Source organism: Sciurus carolinensis, chromosome 14 (genome assembly GCF_902686445.1).
Source record: "Sciurus carolinensis chromosome 14, mSciCar1.2, whole genome shotgun sequence".
NCBI classification, from domain to species: Eukaryota; Metazoa; Chordata; class Mammalia; order Rodentia; family Sciuridae; genus Sciurus; species Sciurus carolinensis.
In genome coordinates, this window is record NC_062226.1 from 63,249,563 (window position 1) to 63,272,158 (window position 22,596).

At 37.9% G+C, this 22,596-nt stretch overlaps 1 protein-coding gene across 6 annotated transcripts in view; it reads right to left on the reverse strand.

Moving 5' to 3' along the window:
- The window catches only part of Kdm4c (lysine demethylase 4C), a 360,726-nt gene that overhangs the window by 324,338 nt on the left and 13,792 nt on the right, over positions 1–22,596 (reverse strand). For 4 of the 6 annotated variants that reach the window (XR_007104946.1, XM_047524586.1, XM_047524585.1 and 1 more), the window contains exon 2: positions 3,625–3,785. The exons of 1 other annotated variant lie outside the window; for it this stretch is intronic. Coding sequence is in view for 3 of the 5 variants with exons in the window: in XM_047524586.1 (XP_047380542.1) it covers positions 3,625–3,768 (144 nt within the window). In the remaining 2 variants the exon portion in view is untranslated. Of the gene's footprint in view, positions 1–3,526; positions 3,786–22,596 lie in introns of those variants that run through there. One more of the 6 variants, XM_047524587.1, reaches the window with a different exon arrangement.

A 22,596-nucleotide genomic window follows, 5' to 3' on the forward strand; every position in this document is an offset into this window, starting at 1 on the left:
ATTTTGCAGAGTCAAGATGTCAAACCTCTCACTCTAGAAATAAAAATTAAATCAAAAAATAAATCTGAAAAATGTTGATTAGATAACTATGCTATGTGCATGTATAAATATGTCATAATGGATTTCATTTTTATGTTTAACTATAATGGCCAGCTTAAAAATAAAATTTAAAAAAAAATGTTGACTAGAGAAAAATCAAAGTAATCTTCCATCTGAGGCCAAAGCTAGTACTACTGGAACTACTCAACCACTGCCTTCAAGTCATAAATTAAAACCAATTCATTAAATGCTATCAAAGTGCATTAACAAAGAACCTCACAGGTGCCTCTGTTCCCCAGGGCTAGCACAAAGCAAACCAGCTAACGTCAATACAGTTCTCATTTTTACCATATGATTAGATTCGGTATAGTTCTGTACAGTTGTTATTGCTGCAACTTCTAGAACAAGAGGGGAAGAACTCCAGAAAGCTGAGCTTATGTGACTTGACATAAAAGGTAGCAAAAATGATTACAAACAAATAATTCACCATATTCTGAGAATATGTGATAGAAAATTATCATAGGAGTGAATACATCAATATCTCCAACTTTGCCAATGATCTCATTCTAAGGGGTGGGGGAAGAGAAGTTGTTCTGGACTCAGGTGTGTCTTGTAATTGTACTTCTCATTAACTTTATTCTGTTCCATAATAACCAGGGATAGCACCAGGTGTACTGTGTGTGTCTACAGCTCCCTTGTGAAAGTAGCTGTGGCTTCCTCTTCTAAAGTTACTGAATATGTGTCCTTACCACAAGCCATTCTACTAAATCTCAGTGGAACACAGTATATGTTTTCAAAAAACTAAAGGGGGATAAAACAGGACAAGGGCTGTATTCAGAGCCCAAAGCAGAGAGACAGACCTCCTCAACTATCTTCCACCAACTTCTTGCTAACCCATTACACGTTCCTGATCAAAATTTTGTCAAGTGTTTCTGAAATAATACATTCATTCTCTTCCTTAAAGAATTATTTCTCCTCCAAAGACAATCTGGAGGGTCTGAGGTGTTAAAACTGAGTGGGATTTTTTTACGAGTTAACCCAATAAAGAACCTACACTAAAGATAGCTCATCTGAGAAATTCATTATAAACCTTCACTTTCTCTTTATTTCAACTTTCACCTATTCCTAATTAATATTCAACTTAATATCCTGAATTTTTAAAACTTTTCTTGGAGGAACTTTGATCCTTAACATGATACCTAACAAAATGACAGACCTCCAGGGTCAGATGTCAGAAATAGTACACACTGGGTTACAGGTAGCATCAGTTCCAGATGAGGACCTGAACACCTATCCCTGCTGTTCAGGAAATTCTCTCTTCCTACCAGTATCAGTCAGCTCTCTCCACACTATTTGACCTTCACAGCAGAGAAAGGGTTCAAGAGAGTCCTTTATGCTGGTGCAGTTAAGTGGATCTATCCAGCAGTGGGCTCTGCCAGGGTTCAGGGATTTATGAAGTATCAGTGACAAGTTTACAGAAACCCAGATTATGAATTTAACATGTAGCACAATAATAAATCAAAACAAGCACAAAAAAATTAATTCTTCCCAGGGAAAGTGTCTTTTTTTTTTTTTTTTTTTTTTTTTTTTTGCGGTGCTAGGGATAGAACCCAGGGTCTTGTGCTTGCAAAGCAAGCACTCTACCGTCTGAGCTATCTCCCCAGCCCGGGGAAAGTTTTAAATTAAAACAGATTTCCAGTCGGGCATGGTGGTGCAAACTGTAATCCTAGAAGCTCAGGAGGCTGAGGCAGGAGGATCGCTGATTTCAGAGCCAGCCTTTGCAACTTAGCAAGGCCCTAAGCAACTAAGTGAGACCCTGTCTCTAAATAAAATATAAAAAGGGCTGGGAATGTGGTTCAGGGGTTAAGTGCCCCTGGATTCAATCCCTGGTACAAAAAAAAAAAAATTCCATTATAGAAAGGACACACATAAACCATCTTAAGTTGGTTCTTCTCATGGAAGTTAGTGTCATCATTTCAAAATAATGTCACAAAAACAGCAAAAGAAATAGGCAATCACTACACCTTCCTCTCACACTTGTAAGCGTGGCAGAGCTTATGGTTGCTCTTATAATTAAAATGACACATTCATGTAGCTGCACAAGCCCAATATCATCTGGCCCCTTTGTACCTTACTTATTACGTCCCTCTTCCCCTTAAGTGCCAATTCCACTGACTGCCTTCCTATTCCTCCCATGTATAAAGTTCAAGCCAGTCTCCAGGCCTCTGGACATAGTATTCTTTCTGTCACCATATCTTGAGAGGGCTGTTTTTTTAATTTCCTTTGGGTCTTAACTTAAATGTCCCTATCTCATCACCCTAAAAATAATACCATCAGATCATAAGCTCCATGGAGGTGTGGTCTTGGTCTGTTCAGGCCCCCATATGGCACGGACACACAAACCCAACACCTGACACAGTGCCACATACATAACAGACACTCTTCACATTTGGTAAACAAATACTAAAAAGAAAAGAGAATAGACAAATTCATAGAGAGAGAAGTAGATTGGGGTTGCCTAGGGTTGGTGTGGATAACAGAATAGGAAATGACTGCTTAATGAGTACAGTTTTGTACAGTTTCTTTTTGGGATGATAAAAATCTTCTGGAATTCAATAGTGGTAACAGCTGTGGAAATCCTAAAAACACTGATACACAAACTTTAAATGGGTGTATTATCTGATACATAAATTATATCTCAATAAATCTGCTGTATGAGGTTGGGTACTATAGGGCACACATGTAACCCCAGCTACTCCAGAGACCGAAGCAAAAGGATCAAAAGATTGAAGCCAGCCTGGCAACTTAAGTGAGACCCTGTCTCAAAATAATATTTTCTTAAAAAGGGTAGGGGATGTGGCTCAGTGGTAGAGTACTTGCCCAGTACCACAAAAACTAATTAATTAATTTAATTAAAAACCAAGAAAAAAAGAAGGAACAAAGAAAGGAAGGGAGATAGGAAGAGGAATAGTGGTAAAACTTCAAGATAATAATTGTCCTTTGCTGGGCATGGTGTTGCACACCTGTAATCCCAGACTGGGAAGCTGAGTTCAAAGAGTTCAAAGCCAGTCTCAGCAACTTAGCAAGGCACTTAGTAAAGCACTTAGGAACTCAGTGAGACCCTGGTCTCTAAAGAATAAAAAAGGGTTGGGGATGTGGTTCAGTGGCTGAGCACCACTGGGTTCAATCCTCAGTACAAAAAAAATAAAAGGCTAGGGATGCAGTGAGTGGTTAAGCCCCCACTGGGTTAAATCTCCAGTACCAAAAAAATAAATACTTGTTCTCTATGAGAAACTGATGAAAACCATGAATATTCTCATACCTCTGAAAACCTATACAAGGATCTCAAGTTCCTATAGGCCATCCTGACTTTAAAAGAGAAGAAAAAGAATAAACTTTAGAACATAACAAATAGTTGAAAGAAAAATAATTATTTATCTTTTCAAGTGCTCCACATGGATTAACAAAACGAAGATATTACAAATACCTTCCTTTGGAAGAAACAATGGCCCACATCGTGAAGATTAAGAACATAATTTAAAGGCCAAGTGATCCTTTCTCGTGCCAGGATCTGAGCATAATCACCTTTGCAAGACCTGCTCGGTGGGCTCCTTTAGACTCCATGTATGCGAGATATTTGTTGAACTCCCGGAACTCCTCCATGGAGGGTCTGAAGGTCATTATTTTACAGCTGGGGTTCAGAGGACTATCCGCCTCCACCACCTCCATGATGGCTAGGGCAATCTCTGCAGAGAGAAGGACATGGTCATCGGCACTCAATTATGTGCGTTAAGGTCAGTGGTTTTTCTTTTCCTCCCAAATATTATGGAGGCACCCCCAAGGAGAAACTCTGCTCTTGCAGTTATTTCCACTCTCTTCCACCCCTTTTAGGGAGACTCCCACATCTCTCCCTAGACTCCTGGGGGAGGTGGGGACAGTAGTTTCTAGTCTCCTCTTGCCAAGTTCCCATTCCTGGGACTGAATCACTGAACTGTACTGCTGGTCTCTCAAAATCCTTTCAAGTAAAAATGAATTTTCTAACACTGCAGGTTCACATAGATGTTGCTCCTAGCACCAGTTCTGAAACACTCTCTCACTCATACATACATGTATAAAGGCTTTATCTAGGTTGAGTAGGGGATATTCACCATCCCTAGCACAGGTTGACTCAGGTGTCCTTTCAGCTTGTCATAACAACTTATCTATAAATAAGGTACACATCAATCATTCAACAAAACCACCAGGCCCCATGCTTAAGTACTAGAGACTGAGAAATGGGTAAGGTTTCTTCACCTTCCAAGTTCAATGTCCAGAAGCTAAACAAAAAAATTTTTAAAAGTATAGAGGAAGGAGCAACTAACCTGGACTAATCAGAAATCACTTACCCAGAAAGGGGCAGAGTTAAGACTTATAAGCAGATATAGCAGCTGGCCAGATGAGAGAATGAGCATTTCAGATAGAACAGAATTTGGAAATACTACAGAATGGAGAGGAGTCTCTTATGTCTGGAGCTTAGAAGCAAAGATAACAGGAGGGAGGTTTCCTACAAAAACACCAATCTCATCTTACTGTTGATGAATGAGATGACCCCCTCAACAAATGTTTACTCAGCACATAACATGTGCCAAGCACAGGGAATGCAAGAGTGAATAAAAAGCACTGGAGTGACTGCCTCAGTAAGGAGTCCCACCACAACCCACATCTAGTTCAGGATCTGGCATATGACAGCACAAATCACAAATCTTGGAACAAGCTTTCCTTTCCCTTTTTTTTTTTTTTTAATAAGTTTAACTTGCTTGATAAATTAAGAAGTGAAGGATGAGACAGATAAAAGACAAGGGCATATTATGGAATAATAAAAGGTTAAAAAAAACAGTGAAGTGTTCTTAAAGATAATTTAAATGCATGGGGCTAGGGATGTAGCTCAGTGATAGAAGACTTGAATATGCAAGGTGCTGGGTTCAATCCCCAGCAGGAAGGGAGTTATTTAGTTTAAATGAGCATCTATCTCAATGTATGTAACAAGGAGATACAAGGAACACAAAAATTAAACCCTGCCATCCTTTAGAAACTTACAGTACAAAAGCAAAATAATAATAATAATAATAATAATAATAATAATAATAATCAGCATGGAGATATATTAATATGTCACAGAAAATATTCTGGATTCTCCTTGTCTCAGAAAGGGATCAAACAGAAGAAAACACCTTCAGGTCACCTCCCTAGCCAATCTCCCTTTACATAAACATAGTACACATATGCAAATCCATGACCTACAGAATGAAACTCTCACTGTACATAGTAAACACGAAATTCTTTACAAGCAGCTGTATTTGACCCTTGAGTAACTAGCATGGCCTCATCCACCATCACTACCTATGTCATAGTTGTCCCTCTGGATCCACAAGGGATTGGTTCCAGGACCTCTCCCCACAGGTATATAAGAATCCCAGGATCAAGTCCTAACAGAAGTGAAAGGAACAGAAGTCAAGATTTCTGATCTAAGCAACAGATCAATGGCTCTGACAAGAATGAAGCACAAACTGTTAAGACATGCAGCATATTAGTAGTGATTAAAATTAAATCTAAGCCCTTGACACAGTTTGCTAACTGGACTGGAAAATATATTTTCTTTCTTGTTAGCATCACTACTCCCTTAATTACACAAAACTATTTCTACCTATGAATTAGAAGGATATAGTATAGACCTATAGTAGATTTGGGGTTTTTTTGTTTTGGTTTTTGGTACCAGGATAGAACTCAGGGGTCCTTTACTACTAAGTCACATCCCCAGCCTTTTTTATTTTTTATTTTGAGATACAGTCTCACTAAGTTGTTTAGGGCCTTGCTAAGTTGCTGAGCCTGGCTTTGAACTTGCGATCCTCCTGCCTCAGCCTCTCAAGTCACTGGGATTACAGATATGCACCACCACACACTTCTTAGTTTGTCTTTGACCTTTGATTTAGCTTAGGTTTTTGATCTTTCCAATCTAAAAAGTCAATATATGCGCATCATAAAATTTAAAACACATTAAAGTATGTAAACTTTTAACCCCACTACCTAAAAAAAGTTGTTCAGTATTAAATTCCATGTTTTTGATTACTGATAGCATTGATCATTTTTGGACACATAACCATTTTCATTTCTTTTTGGGGGTGACTACTTATGTTTGTTACTCTTAAAAGGCAATTTATAGGGGACGTAGGTTGTGGCTCAGTGGTGGAGCATGTGCCTAGCATGTGTGAGGCACTGTATTTGATCCTTAGCACTGCATATAAATAAATAAAAGGTTCGCTGACAAGTAAAAAAAATATTAAAAAAAAAAAGGCAGTTTATAGGACTGGGTTTGTAGCTTGGTGGTAGAGCGCTTGCTGAGCATGTATGAAGTACTGGGTTCGGTCCTCAGTACCACATAAAAGTAAATAAAAATAAAGGTACTGTGTCCCTCTACAACTAAAAAAATTTTTTCTTTAAAAAAGGCAGTTTTGGGGCTGGGGAGATAGCTCAGTCGATAGAGTGCCTTGCAGGCGTGAGGCCCTGGGTTTGATCCCCAGTACCGCCAAGAAAAAAAAAAAAAAAAAAGGCAATTTATAAATTTTCTGTTTCTTGAGCTTTTCCTAATCCACATTTATCCTTAATCATGTTACTACAATTAAATCCCCAGCCCCTCTTCCTTCTCCTTTACTTTTATTTCTCTCATCCAAGTAGAGTAAGAAGAATAAGGGTTTTGCTTGTTTATTTGTTTTCATTCGGAGACCAGAAGGAAAAAGTTCAAAAGGCTCTCGCAATGTTTTTTAGTTGAAAAAAGATTGTTTTATTTCACAACAATCTACGGACGATGATGCAAAAATAATTTTTTAATAATACTACACCTCTTTAGATACTGAGTCCCCAAAGTGAATGACAATAATATCTCTGATATAAGTTGTACTTCTGCCTCTAGTCTTTAATGGTTTTGAGACCACCTAAACCAAATGACCATATATACAGCAAGTACACTAAGAATGTTCTACATGTTTGTATTTTTGTTTTGTTCTGGGAAATGACATGTTACTGTATTGCCAGGGCTGACCTCAAGTTCTTGGCTTCAAGTGATCCTACTGCCTCAGTCACCTAAGTAGTTGGGACTATAAGCACACACTACTGTGCCCAGTCCTTAAGATTTTTTTTTTTTTTTTTGGTGGTGCTAGGGATTGAACCCAGGGCCTTATGCATGTGAGGCAAGCACTCTACCAACTGAGCTATATCCCCAGCCCAGGCTGTCATTTCTTCAGAGTAACAACAACAGTCCAGTTCAAGTATGCAGAGCAGAGTGCTAGAGCCAGCAAAATACTATTTATTCTTGGCTCCACCTGCCATGACAACTCCTTTCTTGAGTCAGGCTATATTCTGGCCTAGACTTCATTTTTCTTACATGAACCGCTCACAAGGTAACTGATTCTAAATGCAAACTTGCAACTTTCTCCAAAAGGCCACTTCAGTCTTGCAATAATTTTTCAAACATGCAGAGTCAAATTTTAATTAAATCTTTTATTTTCCTTCTCTAACACTATGTCTATTGTCCATCAATAAGGGAACAGGTAAATCAGTGTCATACTTCCCACAACCCAGCACAAGTAACCTAAAAACAATGAGAAAGATCTGAGTTTAGAAATGGAATGACTGTCAAATTATTTTATTAATTAAAAAAATAAAGAACAAGATAAGATCTATAATATTCTTTTTTGTATAGAAAAAAATGGTTATTTATAGAGAAAAGAAGAAGCATGAAAGGATACAAAACTATCAATGTAGGTCAACATATACTTTTAACTCGAATTAAGAAACAATTTATAATGTAAAAATTCAATTAAATAAAAATAAGCCCTAAAAATTCAAAAACAAATTAACCTCATAGTGGCATAAGCAAACAAAGAAAACAAAATTACACAAGATAACCACCTTGACAAGACTTGAACTAATTCATTTTATAAATTTCTTTCGAAGTATCATTGCTTCACTAAAGAGACAGCCAATTAAAAAGATAAGAATAGTTCAGGAATGGTGATACATGCCTGTAATCCCAGCAGCTCAGTAGGCTGAGGAAGGAGGATCCCAAGTTCAAAGCCAGCCTCAGCAAAAGCAATGCACTAAGCAACTCAGTAAAACCTGTCTCCAAAAAAAATAGAAAATAGGGGTGGGGATGTGGCTCAGTGGTCAAGTGTCCCTAAGTTCAATCCCTGGTACCAAGAAAAAAAAAAGATAAGAATAGACCTTAGAGCCAAAGAGAACTGGTTTCTGATCCCTCCACATGCCTTCATCACTTACTAGTAGTGCGACCTCCATAAAGTTACGTAAAGTCTCTATTTCCATACCAATAAAAGGGGGTCACACTACTCCCCAAACACATTGTGACAGAAAAATCAATAAGTTGCTAAAGGTAAGAATTTAGCAAATTGCCACAGGCTACAGTAACACCTGTATGCTGACTTTAAAAAAAAAAAAAAAAAAAAAAACAGGCCCAGTGGCACATACCTATAATCCCAACAGTTCAACAGGCTAAAGCAGGAGAACAGCAAATTCAAGGCCAGAGGAGGAGTCAAGAGTTTGACCCCAAAAGAAAGAATGATAGAGGGTAGTGGTGGCAGGGGAAACCACGCCTGAATCATAATAGGCTTACTGCAAGTTACAGGGTAGATGCTTGAGAAATGTATCTTCAAGAGACTGCAGGCCCTAGAGAACCAAACTTTACACTGCAACAGACATTCCAAATATGATTTAAGTTATTCGAAAAGACCTGAATTCAGAACTGGACCAAAGTGGTAAGAGAGGTGAACACCTATAAGGCATTCTTACTGAAACAGATATGACAATTTGGATCTTAAATAACAGTTCTAACACTTTAGATCACAACTAAATAGTGTATTCATGGAACAAACTGATGCAGCAGCAACTTCCTGTTCCCCAGGTCTCAACCAAGGTGCTATGAGCCTGGACCCTAATTCCTCGCCTTTCTATTTGTAACAGACATAATAGTTCCCTTGACAGCAATAGTATTCTGGGAGGTATCCCTTGGAATCCAGCCAGGAGACTGCTTCTTCAGCCTACCACCAACTTCTAACAACTAACTCCCTTTCTGCATAAGTCAACCTGAGCAGTGTCTTTATCTGAAATTGAATCATGACTAATACAATCATCAAGCAGAAATAGAAAACAATGGCAAGGGAGAAAGAAACCTAGTATACAAATAGATGTGAATCAAATGATGGTTTTATTCACACCTACTTGTCATATTTCCTCAAATCAGTTCCTTGGTGAAATCTGTTTGTGTTTTTGCAGTACTGAGGACTAAACCCAGAAGTGCTCTATCACCAAGTCACATACTTTTTTTTTTTTTTTTTTTTTTTTGAGGAGGAGGAGGAGGAAGAGGTACAGTCTCAATTGAGAAGCTGGCCTCCAACTTTCAGTCCTCTTGCCTAAGCCTCCTGAGTCACTGGAATTACAGGCATGAGTCACCACACCCAGTTTCTTGGTGTAATCATAATTAAATTAACTTAATGACTCAAAATTCATTTTGTAACATTGAGTACAATTATCAAATGAGCCATTTAATAAAACTAGCCAGCCACTTACAACTACTTATTCCTACTGAAATATTTCTATAGAACTTCTCAATCGCCCTCTGCTTAGCCAGATTAGAGACACAATGTACTCTCTCTGAAAAAGACCAATGATGCCCACACATAATAATGCATCTGTTTGTTCCATGAATACACTATTTATGGAGGGTTGGGGTTGTGGTTCAGTGGTAGAGTGCTTGCCTTGCATGTGTGAGGCCCTGGGTTCGATGCTCAGCACCACATAAAAATAAAAAATTTTAAAAAGGTATTGAGTCCATCTACAACTAAAATATATATTTTTTTAAAGGAACAGGGGTTATGGCAAGTACCAGTTGAGTTGCACACTTAGCAAGTCAACAGTACTTATTCCAACCCAGTTAATGCTAGTTGAGTCATCAAGAGGTATTATTAAATATTGCAAAAATACATTAATTGTGAATACAATATTATTTGTTTCTGCAAAACTGAAGTTGAATCCTTTGGAAAGTCTCAGTAAAAACAAGATGATTTACAGTAAAAAAAAAAAAAAAAAAAAAAGAAGAAGAAGAAGAGGAGGAGGAGGAGGAGGAGGAGGAGGAGGAGGAGGAGGAGGAGACAGCCCAGTGTGGTGGTACATGCCTGTAACCTCAGAGACTCAGGAGGCTGAAAAAGAAAGATCACAGATTTGAGACCAGCCTCACCAATTTATCAAGACCTGTGTCAAAAAAAAAATAAAAAGAAGAGGGATATAGTTCAGTGGTAAAGCACCACTGGATTCAATCCTCAGCACAAAAAACAAAACAGGAAAGAAAATATAAAACAAGATGTGAGAATTACAGCAGTAAAAGGTTAGGTGGTAGAGGGATTTGTAAAAATATAGGATCCTGTCTCGTGTTACAGCTCAAGTATCTTAATTTTCACTCTTACTTTAAAAAACTAGAAACTGAAAATGATAGCTCCTGCACTGTGTGTGCAGTTTATCTAAGAGGGCCAAAGTAGGGCTCCAACCTGTGGACCTCTACTCAATGAAAATGCTTTGTCATCCAAAGCAGGCAAAACAATGCACACTCACAAGTTTCAAGTAGGGAAAAAAAAATAGATGGACCTTTCTTTATGATTCACATCTCCAATCAAAATAAAAACTACTCAATAACTTTTCAAAAAAACTACTCTGCCTATAGGCATTAAAAAAAGAAAGATCAAAAATTGTGACCAAACATAGCTATCAAGTCCTCCACTCGGTTTAGAAGAAAGTCAAATCAATAACAGTTCAACTTGTGTTAAAAAAATTAATTAGCTGATATCACAAAGCTGCATTAGGGTTTATTCTTATATTCACTGCTATTATAAAGAGTATTTTAACTTTTCCCTTAGAATAGCTTCAAAAACTTGAAGGAAAAAATTATAGGAGTAGTAAGAAAGAAGAAAAAACTATACACAATGCCCAAATTCAGCTATAAACATTTTACCCTATCTGCATACTCTCCCTTCCCAAACATAGTTGTCTTTTTGAAGCATCTGAGAAAAGGTAGTAAATACCAAATCTTTTTACCCCTGAAAACTTTAGTGTGCGTTTCTTAACAAAAGACATAGTCTCTCACATAGCCATAGCATAACTTTCAACTGCAGAAAATTTAACATAGATACTATACTTACACCTGATTCTGATTTTGTCAAGTGACCCAATAATATACATATAGCATTTTACCCCTCCAATGTAAGATTCAGGCTAGGAGTAGGTATTGTATGTAACTGTCATATGTCTTTAGTATTCCTTAATCTCCATGGTCTTTGTCTTTAATGACTACGTCATTTTTAAGAATAGTTACTTTGTGATAAATAGAACATTTCTCATTTTTGGTCATTTTTTTTAAAATTTATGTATTTTTCCTCTTGTTGCTGGTATATAAAAATGTACTTTTAGCTGGACACAGTAGCACATACATATAACCCCAGAAACTGGGACTGAAGCAAGAGAATGGCAAAGTTCAAGGTCAGCCCTAGCAACCAAAAAAAAAAAAAAAAAAAAAAAAAACCTTCCAGTTCTGGAAATTGAACACAAAGTCTTGCATATGCTTATTACACAGTCTACCACGGAGTTGCTTCTACTGCCCCATCATTAATTTTTAATTGACTTCATATCAATCAGCAAGCTACCTTGTTAATAATTCTTCTTTCTAATAATCTGCCTATGAAATCATGTTTTCTAACTCAATAATCATATGAAAATTATCTAAGAATACTGATTTTTTTCTTGTTATTTCCTTCATAAGACTTATTCCTTTTGTCTTTCTTATCTTACTTACCTGGCAAGGACATTCTAGAACCAAAAAGTAGTAGTAAAGAATAGTGAAAGTGGACTGTCTTGTCTTATTATAAAGGAAGTGCTTTCAACCTTCACCCTTCAGAGTAACACAGGTGTGTAGGTACCCTCCAACAGGTTAGGAAAGTTCTGCTGTATTTCTTTACCTGGGAGGTTTTTTGTTGTGTCTTTTTTGTTTTGCAGTACTGGGAATCAAATTCAGGGCCTTCCACATGCACCCCACCACTGAGCCACAGTCTCAGCTCTCTTTTATCTTGAGACAGAGTCTTAGGAACTGGAGAGACTGGCCTCAGCTTATTAACATCCTGACTCAGCCTAAGTAGATGAAATTACAGGCATGAGGCACCATATTCAGATTGGTTTGTTTCTAAATCACAAATGAGTTTATCCTGTATCCATCATGATAGAGGTTTTCCCCTTTATCTGTTGTGATAATAAATATAATTCTAACGTTCGACCAACCTGCATTACTGAAATCACCCAACTGGTGCATGTAATGTGCTATCAGAATTGCACACAGTAGGGTTGGGGATATAGCTCAGATGGTAGGGTGCTTGCCTCAAATGCACAAGGCCCTGGATTCAATCCCCAGCACCACAACAACAACAACAAAAAAATACACACAGTAAACTCTCTGCATTAATGTTATATTTAAGGTTTCATATGCTACCTTCTTAAATGAAGCTAGTTGGTCATGGTCATTTTCCTTTTTCATATTGTCCTTCTCTGGTAGTGGTACTAAATAAGGTTTGCTAGACTGATAAAAAGAACATTTCCATTAGACCCATACTTACTTCTTCCAATTAAATGACAGGCTACAGAGTGCAAAATTCCAAATTTGAACTGACTATAGTGTGTGTGTGTGTGTGTATATATATATATATATGTTTATATGTATGATTAAACCTATAGTATGAAACACTATAAAATGAGTTGGGGAGTAAGTATTCTTGAAAGAGAAAAACAATGAGTTTGTGAAAATTAAAATTAAGTATTTGAATCTTTTGTAGAACTAGGCTACAAAACTAAGCCTGGTATGCAGTGAGAGAGAGAGGGAGGGAGGCAGAGGGAGAGGGGGGAGAGATTGATTTACAGAATTGATTCCCTTAAATGGTAAATATATTTCTACTACTTTTTCTTTGTTTTGGTGTTTTGTTTTGTTTTGTTTTGCGGGGGGGGTCACTTGGGATTGAGTCCAGGGGTGCTTTAATCACTGAGCTACATCCCCAATTCTTTTTTATTGCTTTTGATTTTGAGACAAGGTCTCCCCAAGATTCTAAAGTTGGCATCAAACTTGCGATCCTCTTGCCTCAGTCTCCAGAGTTGCTGGAATTACAGGCATCAGACACCATACCACTCAACTTATACTACTTTTTGAGTCTGTTTTAGAATTTATAATTTTCTGGAAAACTGTACATTCAAACATATTATCATAAGTTCTTAAGGTCTCATCTCTGGTTAAGTACCCTTTTCATTTCTACTGTTGTTTTGTCCAGATACACATTTTTCTAACTGAGGATCTACAACTCCCACCACACTCTCAAAAATACATCATGCATAACCAGGTACGATGGTATACATCTATAATCCCGCAGTTTGGGAGTATGAGACAAGAGAATAGTAAATTCGAGGCTGGCCTTAGCAACTTAGTGTGACCCTATCTCAAAATTTTAAAAATTCAAAAATTTTAAAAGGGGGAGGAAGAGGGCATCTGGGGATGTAGCTCAGTGGTAAAGTGCCCCCTCAGTGGTAAAGTGAGTTAAATCGCCAGCACAAAAAAAAAAAAAAAAAAAAAAAAAAAAAAAAAAAAATCTAGGGCACAGTCACAGATCTGGGCTGATCCATGACTACCTTAACATCCCAGGGTATAACCTCACCTACAGCACTTCATCCTTCCTAAATATTACTAATCCCTTTAAAAGGGAATTAAATACATTCAGTGCCAGAGTAGTCACAGTGGTGCATGCCTGTAATCCAAGCTACTCAGGAGGCTGAGGCAGGATGATCACAATTTTGAAGGTAGCCTGGGTAGACTGTCTCAAAACTAAACTAAAAAGAGCCTGAGGGTGTAGCTCAATGCACAGCCCTGAGTTCAAATGTTTTTTTTTTTTTGTACCATGGATTCAATCCAGGGGCACCTAACCATTGAGCCATAGCCCCAGTCGTGTTTATTTTTTGAACTCCTACCTCAGCCTCCTCAGTCACTGGGATTATAGGTGTGCGCCACTGTAAAATGAAATCAGTAATAAAAGAGCTGGTATTTCAGTTTCACCTTTGGATTCTTAGAGAATGTCTTTTCTACTTTGCTGATTTTTTTTTTTGTATAGAAATATTAGTTTTCCTTAATAAGTTTTATTCTGTCAGTCCAACTTCAGTTTTCAAGTCTAAGAAACATGAACTGAATGATCTCTAAGTCCTCTGCAGCCCCAACATTAACAGACAAAGAAAGAGCAGGGCCCAGTAGTGCACGCCTATAATCCCAGGGGCTGGGGACACTGAGGCAGGAGGATCAAGAGCTCAAAGTCAGCCTCAGCAACTTATCAAGGCACTTAGCAACTCAGCAAGATCCTGTCTCTAAATAAAATATAAAAAAGGTTGGGGATGTGGCGCAGTGGTTAAGCACCCTTGGGTTCAATCCCCAGTACCAAAAAAAAAAAAAAAAAAAAAAGACGAAAGAAGGAGAAAAGAGCAACAGAAAAAACTGATGGTTTACATTCACAAAATCAAGTTTAAGACTTATTTTATCAATACTTGTCTGTTATCTTTGCTTTTAAAAAAAGCTCCAAAAGACCCCCAACTCATCTGTACAGATCAATCTTCCAAATGTAACACTGTTTTTCTTTTTGGTATCAGGGATTGTACCCAGGGGTACCTAACCACTGAGCAACATCTCCAGCCCTTTTTTATTTTTATTGTGAGACAGGGTATCTCTAAACTGCTTATGGCTTCACTAAATTGCTAAGGCTAGCTTTGAACTTGCAATCCTCCTGCCTCAGCCTCTGGAGATGCTAGATTACCAGCCTGTACCACCACAACTGGCCCAAATGCAACATTTTTAACAAACCATTCTTTGTGTATAAAATGGCTTCCAGTTGCAAACCACTTTAACTTTAAATTCTGCAGTTTACCATTCAAGATGTCTGGTCACATTTTCTTTCAGTGCATACAGGTTTTGAGGCCTTTCTAACTATCCCTCTTAAATAATTCATCCACTCAAGTACACTTCTGTGCTTCTACACCAGATTTCTCAAAGAATTTGTCAGATAAAAATATTTACCTTAAAATAGCTGGAGGCAATAAGGAGGACAGAAAAAACAACTTTCATATCTTAGATGGGTAAAGATAAAGGAATAATCTCAAAAATGTAATACACAGGCATTGACTACTGAAAAGAACTTACACCCACTATAGACAAGATAAAGCAAGTAGACCAGAAGCGATCCTAAGAATCCACTCATCAATTCCTAGCAAATACGTACAGCTAAGGCAAAAAGAATCCTGGCATTACTGAGACCAGGGGCAGTTAACATTTAAGCACTTAGTATGAACTTCAAGAAGTTAACAAACCAGGCACAGTGACATACCTAATCCCAGTGACTCTGGAGGCTGAGGCAGGAGAATTCTAAATTTGATGTCAACATCAGCAATTTAGCAAGTTCCTTGTCTCAAAACAAAATAAATAAAAAAATAAAAAGGGCTGGGGACCTTGCTCACTGGTAAAGCACCCCTGTGTTCAATCCCCAGTACCAAAAAAAGAAAAAAAAAAAAAAAAAAAAAATGAGGGGTTACCACTAAAGTAGAACACTAGCATGAATGAGGCCCTGGGTTCCATCCCCCATACCATCAACAAAAAGAAGAAAGGTTAACAACTCAAGGTAACAAAGTTTTGAAAACAAAATCTAGGAGTTACCTGGGTTTTGCTCTAGAGAACGGAAAGGACAGGAAGGTTTAAAAAAAAAAAAAAAAAGGAGGTTTAAGTGCTGGAGGTCACTTCTACCCTTCCTGGGCACAAAGCCAAAGTTAAGAATTCCTCTCAGGATGCTGCTGGGGTTGACCAAAATCAGAAGGAGAATCAACAACAAAGACTGGATAGTTGTGTCCCCTAGGGTACACTGGCAACGCCTGCAGACATTTTTGTTTGTCACAACTATATGGATGTTAGGGGCATCCAATGGTAAGGCATATGGCTAAATATCCTACAACGCATAGGAAAGTACCCACAATAAATAATTATTAGGACTCAAAATGTAAATGCGGCCAAAGTTCAAAAACCCTGCTTGCGGGGTCTAAGAAATACTATTACATATTCAATAAGTCATGTGCGATAATGCTCATGGTAACATTTAAAATAGCTAAAAACTGAAAAAACATCAAACATAAAGAGAACAAATAAATCACAACATATTCGAATAGACTTAGTAAACAGCAATGAAAATTAACAATTCAAAATTACTTCCAAATACATGGATAAATCTCAGAAAGTTGGGTCTTGGACTATACAAAGCATACGTCCATTTGCACAAATTTAAATATTAAAATTGAATCTATTCTGAAGAATAAATGCATATAAAATAAATCCATTTTTTAAAACAAGGAAGCAGCACAGCACAGAGGCATATGTCTATAATCCCAACTCGGGAGGATGAGGCAGCAGGATCACAAGTTCAAGGCCCACCTCCACAAGTTAGAGAGGCCCTAAGAAACTAGTACTGAAAAATAAATAAATAAGGAAATATGGAACACAAAAATCAGGACAAGGTTGCCAACAGGGAAAATGGATGCCATAAAACACACGCTGATACCTGGTGAATTCATAGGACTATACCATGTTGCAAGAAAAAAGGAAGGCTTTTTTAAAGATAAACAGCTGTGCACACTGACATATGCCTGCAATCCCTGCAACTTGGGAGGGTGAGATAGGGAACACAAGCTCAAGGCTAGCTTGGGCAACTTGGTGAGACCCTATCTCAAAACAAAAAATAAAAGATTAGGGATATAGTTCAGTACTAGAAAACCCTGGGTTCAAATCTCCAGTGTCAAAAAATAAATAAACAAATAAATAATATATTCCTGAAGATGTCTGAAAAATTAAAATATACTCTTAACTTACACCAAGATAGTTTTATTAATTTTTCACTGAAACTTTGTTTTTGTTTTGTTTTGTAATTAAAATGTCTTTGTAGGTATTTTACAGATTAAATGAAGAACCAAGTAGAGCTAAAAGGGGCTTGCCAATAATCCCAGCAACTCAGGCAGGAGAATAGCAAGATGGGGGCCAGCCTGGGAAACTTTGTAAAACCCAATCTCAAAAAAAAAAATAAATAGGATGAGGAATGTAGCTCAATGGTACAGTGCCCCAGGTTCAATTCCCAGTATGGGGGGCGGGGGGGCGTCCAAGTCCGGTACCTTTAATAAAATAGAACACTTTTTAAATAATCACAAACTATAACCTCAATGATGGCATTAGCATTAAAAGGTAATTTGCAGTAGAACAAATCATTTACACACTTGAATTAAAAAAAAGTACTTTCTGAAATCTATTTGAACCACGCACCAGACCAATACCTTTTGACCCACAGAAAATCTAAATATGAAATGTTTGTCTATGTAGTGGTTTGGTTTCTAGTGTTTCATGAAAACAATTTTTCATACTGCAGTGCAGAAAAACCTCATGGCAGATACAGATGTTATTCCTAAATTTGAAAAAAGGTACCAAATAGGCAATTGAAGAAAATGAAAAAAACTTCTACAACTAAAAATGCAGAATAATAAGAATGGAAGAAAGCAGACAGCAAAAAATTCAAATTCAGCAAATTCTAAAGTAAAATGGATATTACATTAATAGAAACATAGATCACTGTGACACAATGGTCACAGGCAAAGAAAATCACAGTATTAATTTTTAAGAATAGAAACTACCCATTAAAAAAAAACCAATATTTTCTTTAGGACTGCTGATCCTTTCAAACCTATGGATTTAACTTTGGAGACAAAAGCAATCTGGCACACACCTGTAATAATCCCAGGGGCTGGGGAGGCTGAGGCAGGAGGAACAAGAGTTCAAAGCCAGCCTCCAGCAACTTACCAAGCTACTACCCAACTCTGCGGGACCCTGTCTCTAAATAAAATATTTTAAAAGGGCTGGGGATGTAGCTTAGTGGTTAAATTCCTCTGGGTTCAATCCCCAGTAAAAAACAAAACAAAACCAAAAAAAAGGTAATCTGTGATTGGAACATCAATAAAACTTTTAACCATGCAACAAAAATGCTTTCAAAAGTAATGAATTTAAAACAGGCAAACTTAACATTGTATCTGATTATGAGAGATTCCTGATCCTTCTGGAGAAGAGTTAAAATGAGAAATTCCAGGTTTTCAGTAAATAGGATTTTAAATTGTTTTTCATTAAATTCTAATTTTTAGGAAAACTACAAAACTACACCAGAATTTGGGTCCAGACAGAACCAAAATCAATACTAACAAATATTCCCACAGGAATAGGAAAGGTAAGTGTTCTCCTGCATCTGTGAGTTTAGGAACCAAATTCAGTTTCCAAGTCCCTATTTTTAAGCAATTAGATTGATAAAGACACAGAAAACATCCACACACAAAGTGATTTCAACAATTTCCAAAACTTGCATTTCACATGGTTGTGAGTATGTACTACTACTTGCCTGCTGGGCTTCCACTGCCGGAGTCTGGAAAATTAGAACAACTTCCCAGTACCCACCCACAAGAACTACCTGAGTCTCCCAGGTCGTGCCAAGGGCTCCTGACACCTGTGTGGCTTCCTGGCAACCACTTCCGTGTGATGTCCACAGCGCCGGGACACCCCGCCAGGTTAGCCAGTGCTCAAGCCCGGCAGCAAGTCCTCGCCGACTTCCGGACTGCGCAACCCGCACACCCGCACGCCCGCGCGGCACCAAACCCGCTCAGCGCTTGAGGTAGAAACCGCATCACGGCCACGCCTTCGGCACTACAGTGAAACCTTTGTTGCTTTTAAATCTGAAATAACCTGGTGTATTTAGGCCTAGCAGAAGAACCTACGGCAGTTCATGTAAATTACTAATTCTTAGTTTCAAATATAAAAGATTTAAAATTTAAAGAATTTAATATGCTCAATACCAGCCTCAGCAACTTAGCAAGACTCTTTCTCTAAATAAAACAGAAAAAAAGGGCTCAGTGGTTAAGCCCCCTAGCTACCTGCTACCTGCTACCCTGCTACCACACACACACACACACACACACACACACACACACAACTACTTACTATGCAAACTAAGAAATTATTGCTAACGATTCACTCTGGTATAAACCATATGTGATATCAGCTATACTGAAAAACAGGAGGAAAAACAGGAGGCACAATCCGTGGTATATACTTTTTGTTTTTGTTTTTGTTTTTGTTTTTTGTACCAGGGATTGAACCAAGGCACCCAATCACTGAGCCACATCCTCAGCCCTTTTTTAAAAATATATATATATATTTTATTTAGAGACAGGGCCTCACTGCATTGTTTGAGGCCCTGCTAAATTGGTGAGGCTAGCCTGGAACTTGTGAACCTTCTGCCTCAGCCTCCTGAGCCTCTGGAATTACAGGCATGCACCACCGGGCCCAGCAGACACAATAATCTGACCATCCATACTTTTTACATTATTCAGAAATGGGAGAAACATCGTTTTGGAGAATTATATTAATCTACACATTTTTGGTAACTACCTGTCCAAAAGATCACCAGAGGGAAATGGAAATGACTGGGTTTTTTTCAGTTTTGTTTTTTTTTTGTGTGTGTGTGTGTTCTTTTTTTTTTGGAGGGGGGGGTATTTTGTTGTTTACTGTTTTTTGTGGATGTTTTGTTTTGTCTGTTTGTTTGAGACAGGGTCTGACTAAATTGCTGAGGCTGACCTTGACCTTGCAATTCTCCTGCTTCAGTTTCCTAAGTAATTGGGATTACAAATGTATGCAAGTGGTGCAGGCCTGGCATATTTTCATCCTATATGCAATGTTTAGCACAGTACCTTTGCACACGTATTTGTTGGTCATTTATTTCCTTAACTACGACACCAATACATAGTTTCTTTGACATAACAAACACATCTAAAAATATTTTTAGTACCTAGACAAGTACCATTTTCCTCAAGGTCTCAAACCAACTTACAATAAAGACAAATACAGTCATGATACAAACACAAGGCAAAATCACAGTCTATTACCAAACACTTTTCCTTGATAATAATGTAGTCAATAAATATAAGACCAAATCCTCACAAATGTTCACAAATTGAACTCTATCTAGATTACATTTTGTTTGATTGATTCATAAATTTTCTTTGTCATTAGAAATAAATGTCTCCTCTTGGCCAGGTACAGTGGCACATGCCTGTAATCCCAGTGCCTCAGGAGGCTAAGGCAGGAGGATCATGAGTTCAAAGCAAGCCTCAGCCCATTTAGCAAGGCCCTAAACAACTCAGCAAGACCCTATTTCTAAATAAAATGCAAAAAAGGGGCTGGGGATGTGGCTTAGTGGTTAAGTGCCCCGGAGTTTAATCCCTGGTATTCTAAATAAATAACAAACAAACAAACAAATAAATAAATATCTCTTTTTGCCTTTTCTTTTTCCATTTGTCTGGGGGTAGAGATAGGACTGTCCAATCACTAGGAAACCCTTCAACATATTGACACTGAGAGCTATCCTCGCTGACTCTTTGAATCTTTAGGCCAGCAGCAGTGGTGCATGTTCACAATCCCACTACTTAGGAGGATAAAGCAGTATTCCAAGTTTGAGACCAGCATCAGCAATTTAATGAGGCTCTGTCTCAAAATAAAAAAGGAAAAAGGCTGAGGATGTGACTCAGTTCAATCCCCAGTACTGCAAAAAAAAAAAAAAAAAAAAAGGAAAGGAAAAAAGAAACAAAAAAGGAAGAAAGAAACCTAGCTAGAATTTTTTAAATTAAAAAAAAAAAAAGCCTTCCATCTGCTTGATTCTTACTATGCTTTAACATACATGACTTCATTTTCATTCTTAAAAGTTTTCTGTAGGGTCAGCAGACTGGCTATTCCCATTTCAGAAATGTTGAAACTAAAGCTGATGTGGAAATCACTTTCCTAAAGTCAGACAGCAAGTATGCAATGAACGGATAGCCAGTCAGTATTCCCCAGATTTAAGTCCCAATGTAACTCACTGCTTTACTAGGCTCTCCAGCAGGAAAAGGAGAAGGAAGAAAAAGAGGAGGAAGAGGAGGAGAAGGAGAACAAGGAAGAGGGGGCAAGAGGAAAGAGAAGAGGAAGAAGAGGAGGAAAGGGGAAAGGGGAAGAAGAGGAAGAAGGGGATGAAGAGGAACAAGAGAAGGAAGGAAGGAAGGAAGGAAAAGAAGGAAGAAAGAGCGAGAGAGGAAGGAAGGAAACCAAATCTGCAGCACCAAGCCCAAATACTTTCACAAGAGAATTCTACTGAATTTTAAAGAAACCAAACCCAATAGTATGTTATTTAAACTGTCCCAGATACAGAAAGAAAAGTAAGTTTGAAAATCCATTCTTAAATCAGGCTCGGTGGTAACGCCTATAATCCCAACTAGGGAGGCTGAAGCAGGAGGATCACAAGTTCAAGGTCAGTCTCAGCAATTTACCAAGACCCTTGGCAATCTTAGTGAAGCCCTGTCTCAAAATAAAAAAGACTGAGAATGTAACTCAGTGGTATAAGCAACCCTGTGTTCTATCCTCAGCACCAAAAAGAAATATTCTTACGAAGCAAGCCTAGCCCAGTGCAGTAGCCCACACCTGTAATTCCAGCCACTCAGAAGGCTGAGATGGGAGTTCAAAGCCAGCCTCAGCAATTTGGTTAGTCCCTAAACAACTCAGTGAGACCCTGTCTCTAAATAAAATAAAAATCGGGCTGGGGATGTGGCTCAGTGGTTAAGTGTCCCTGAGTTCAATCCCAGGTCCCCCACCGTCCCCGAAACAAAAAAAAAAAAAGAAGAAGCAGCAGCAGCAGCAGCAAGCGTAAACAGAGTATCAAAACTTTTTTCTTTTTTCACTTGGCCCAAGAAAACTGCTACCAATCTCATTTAAGAGTACAGGTCAAATTTCTTTTTAAAATAAACGCGAAATCCAAAAGCAAATGAAAATAAATTATAACAAGGGATTTTTCCAGAAATAAATAATGGTTTTATATTAGTATATTTGTTTTATCCTTCTTTGTGTGTATGTATGGATAAGTAAATGAACACATACACATATAAAAAAATACATATGAACATACACACAGTCTATCTCTGCCCACTGACAAAACTCAGGAGCAACAGTTGAATAGCAGTAAGCACCTAAAGCTTCTGAGCTGGGGAGATAGCTCCGCTGGTAGAGTGCTTGCCTTGCAAGCACAAGGCCCTGCGTTCAATTCCTGGTACCACAAGAAAAAAAAAAAATATATATATATATATATCAACAGTTTTCCTAAATCTTAGCTCCTAAATATATGGGGTAGGCAAAACTCAAGATAAACTTAGATAGTGGCCAGTGCCTGAGAGACTGCAGAAGAGTCAGTGAATTCCCATGAATAATAAATGTAACAAACAGGTGGGGAAAAACCAATAATCAACAGGCAACATTTTCAGCAAAGTTAGGTGACAATGCAACTTCATGAACTCCAAACTAAGAGT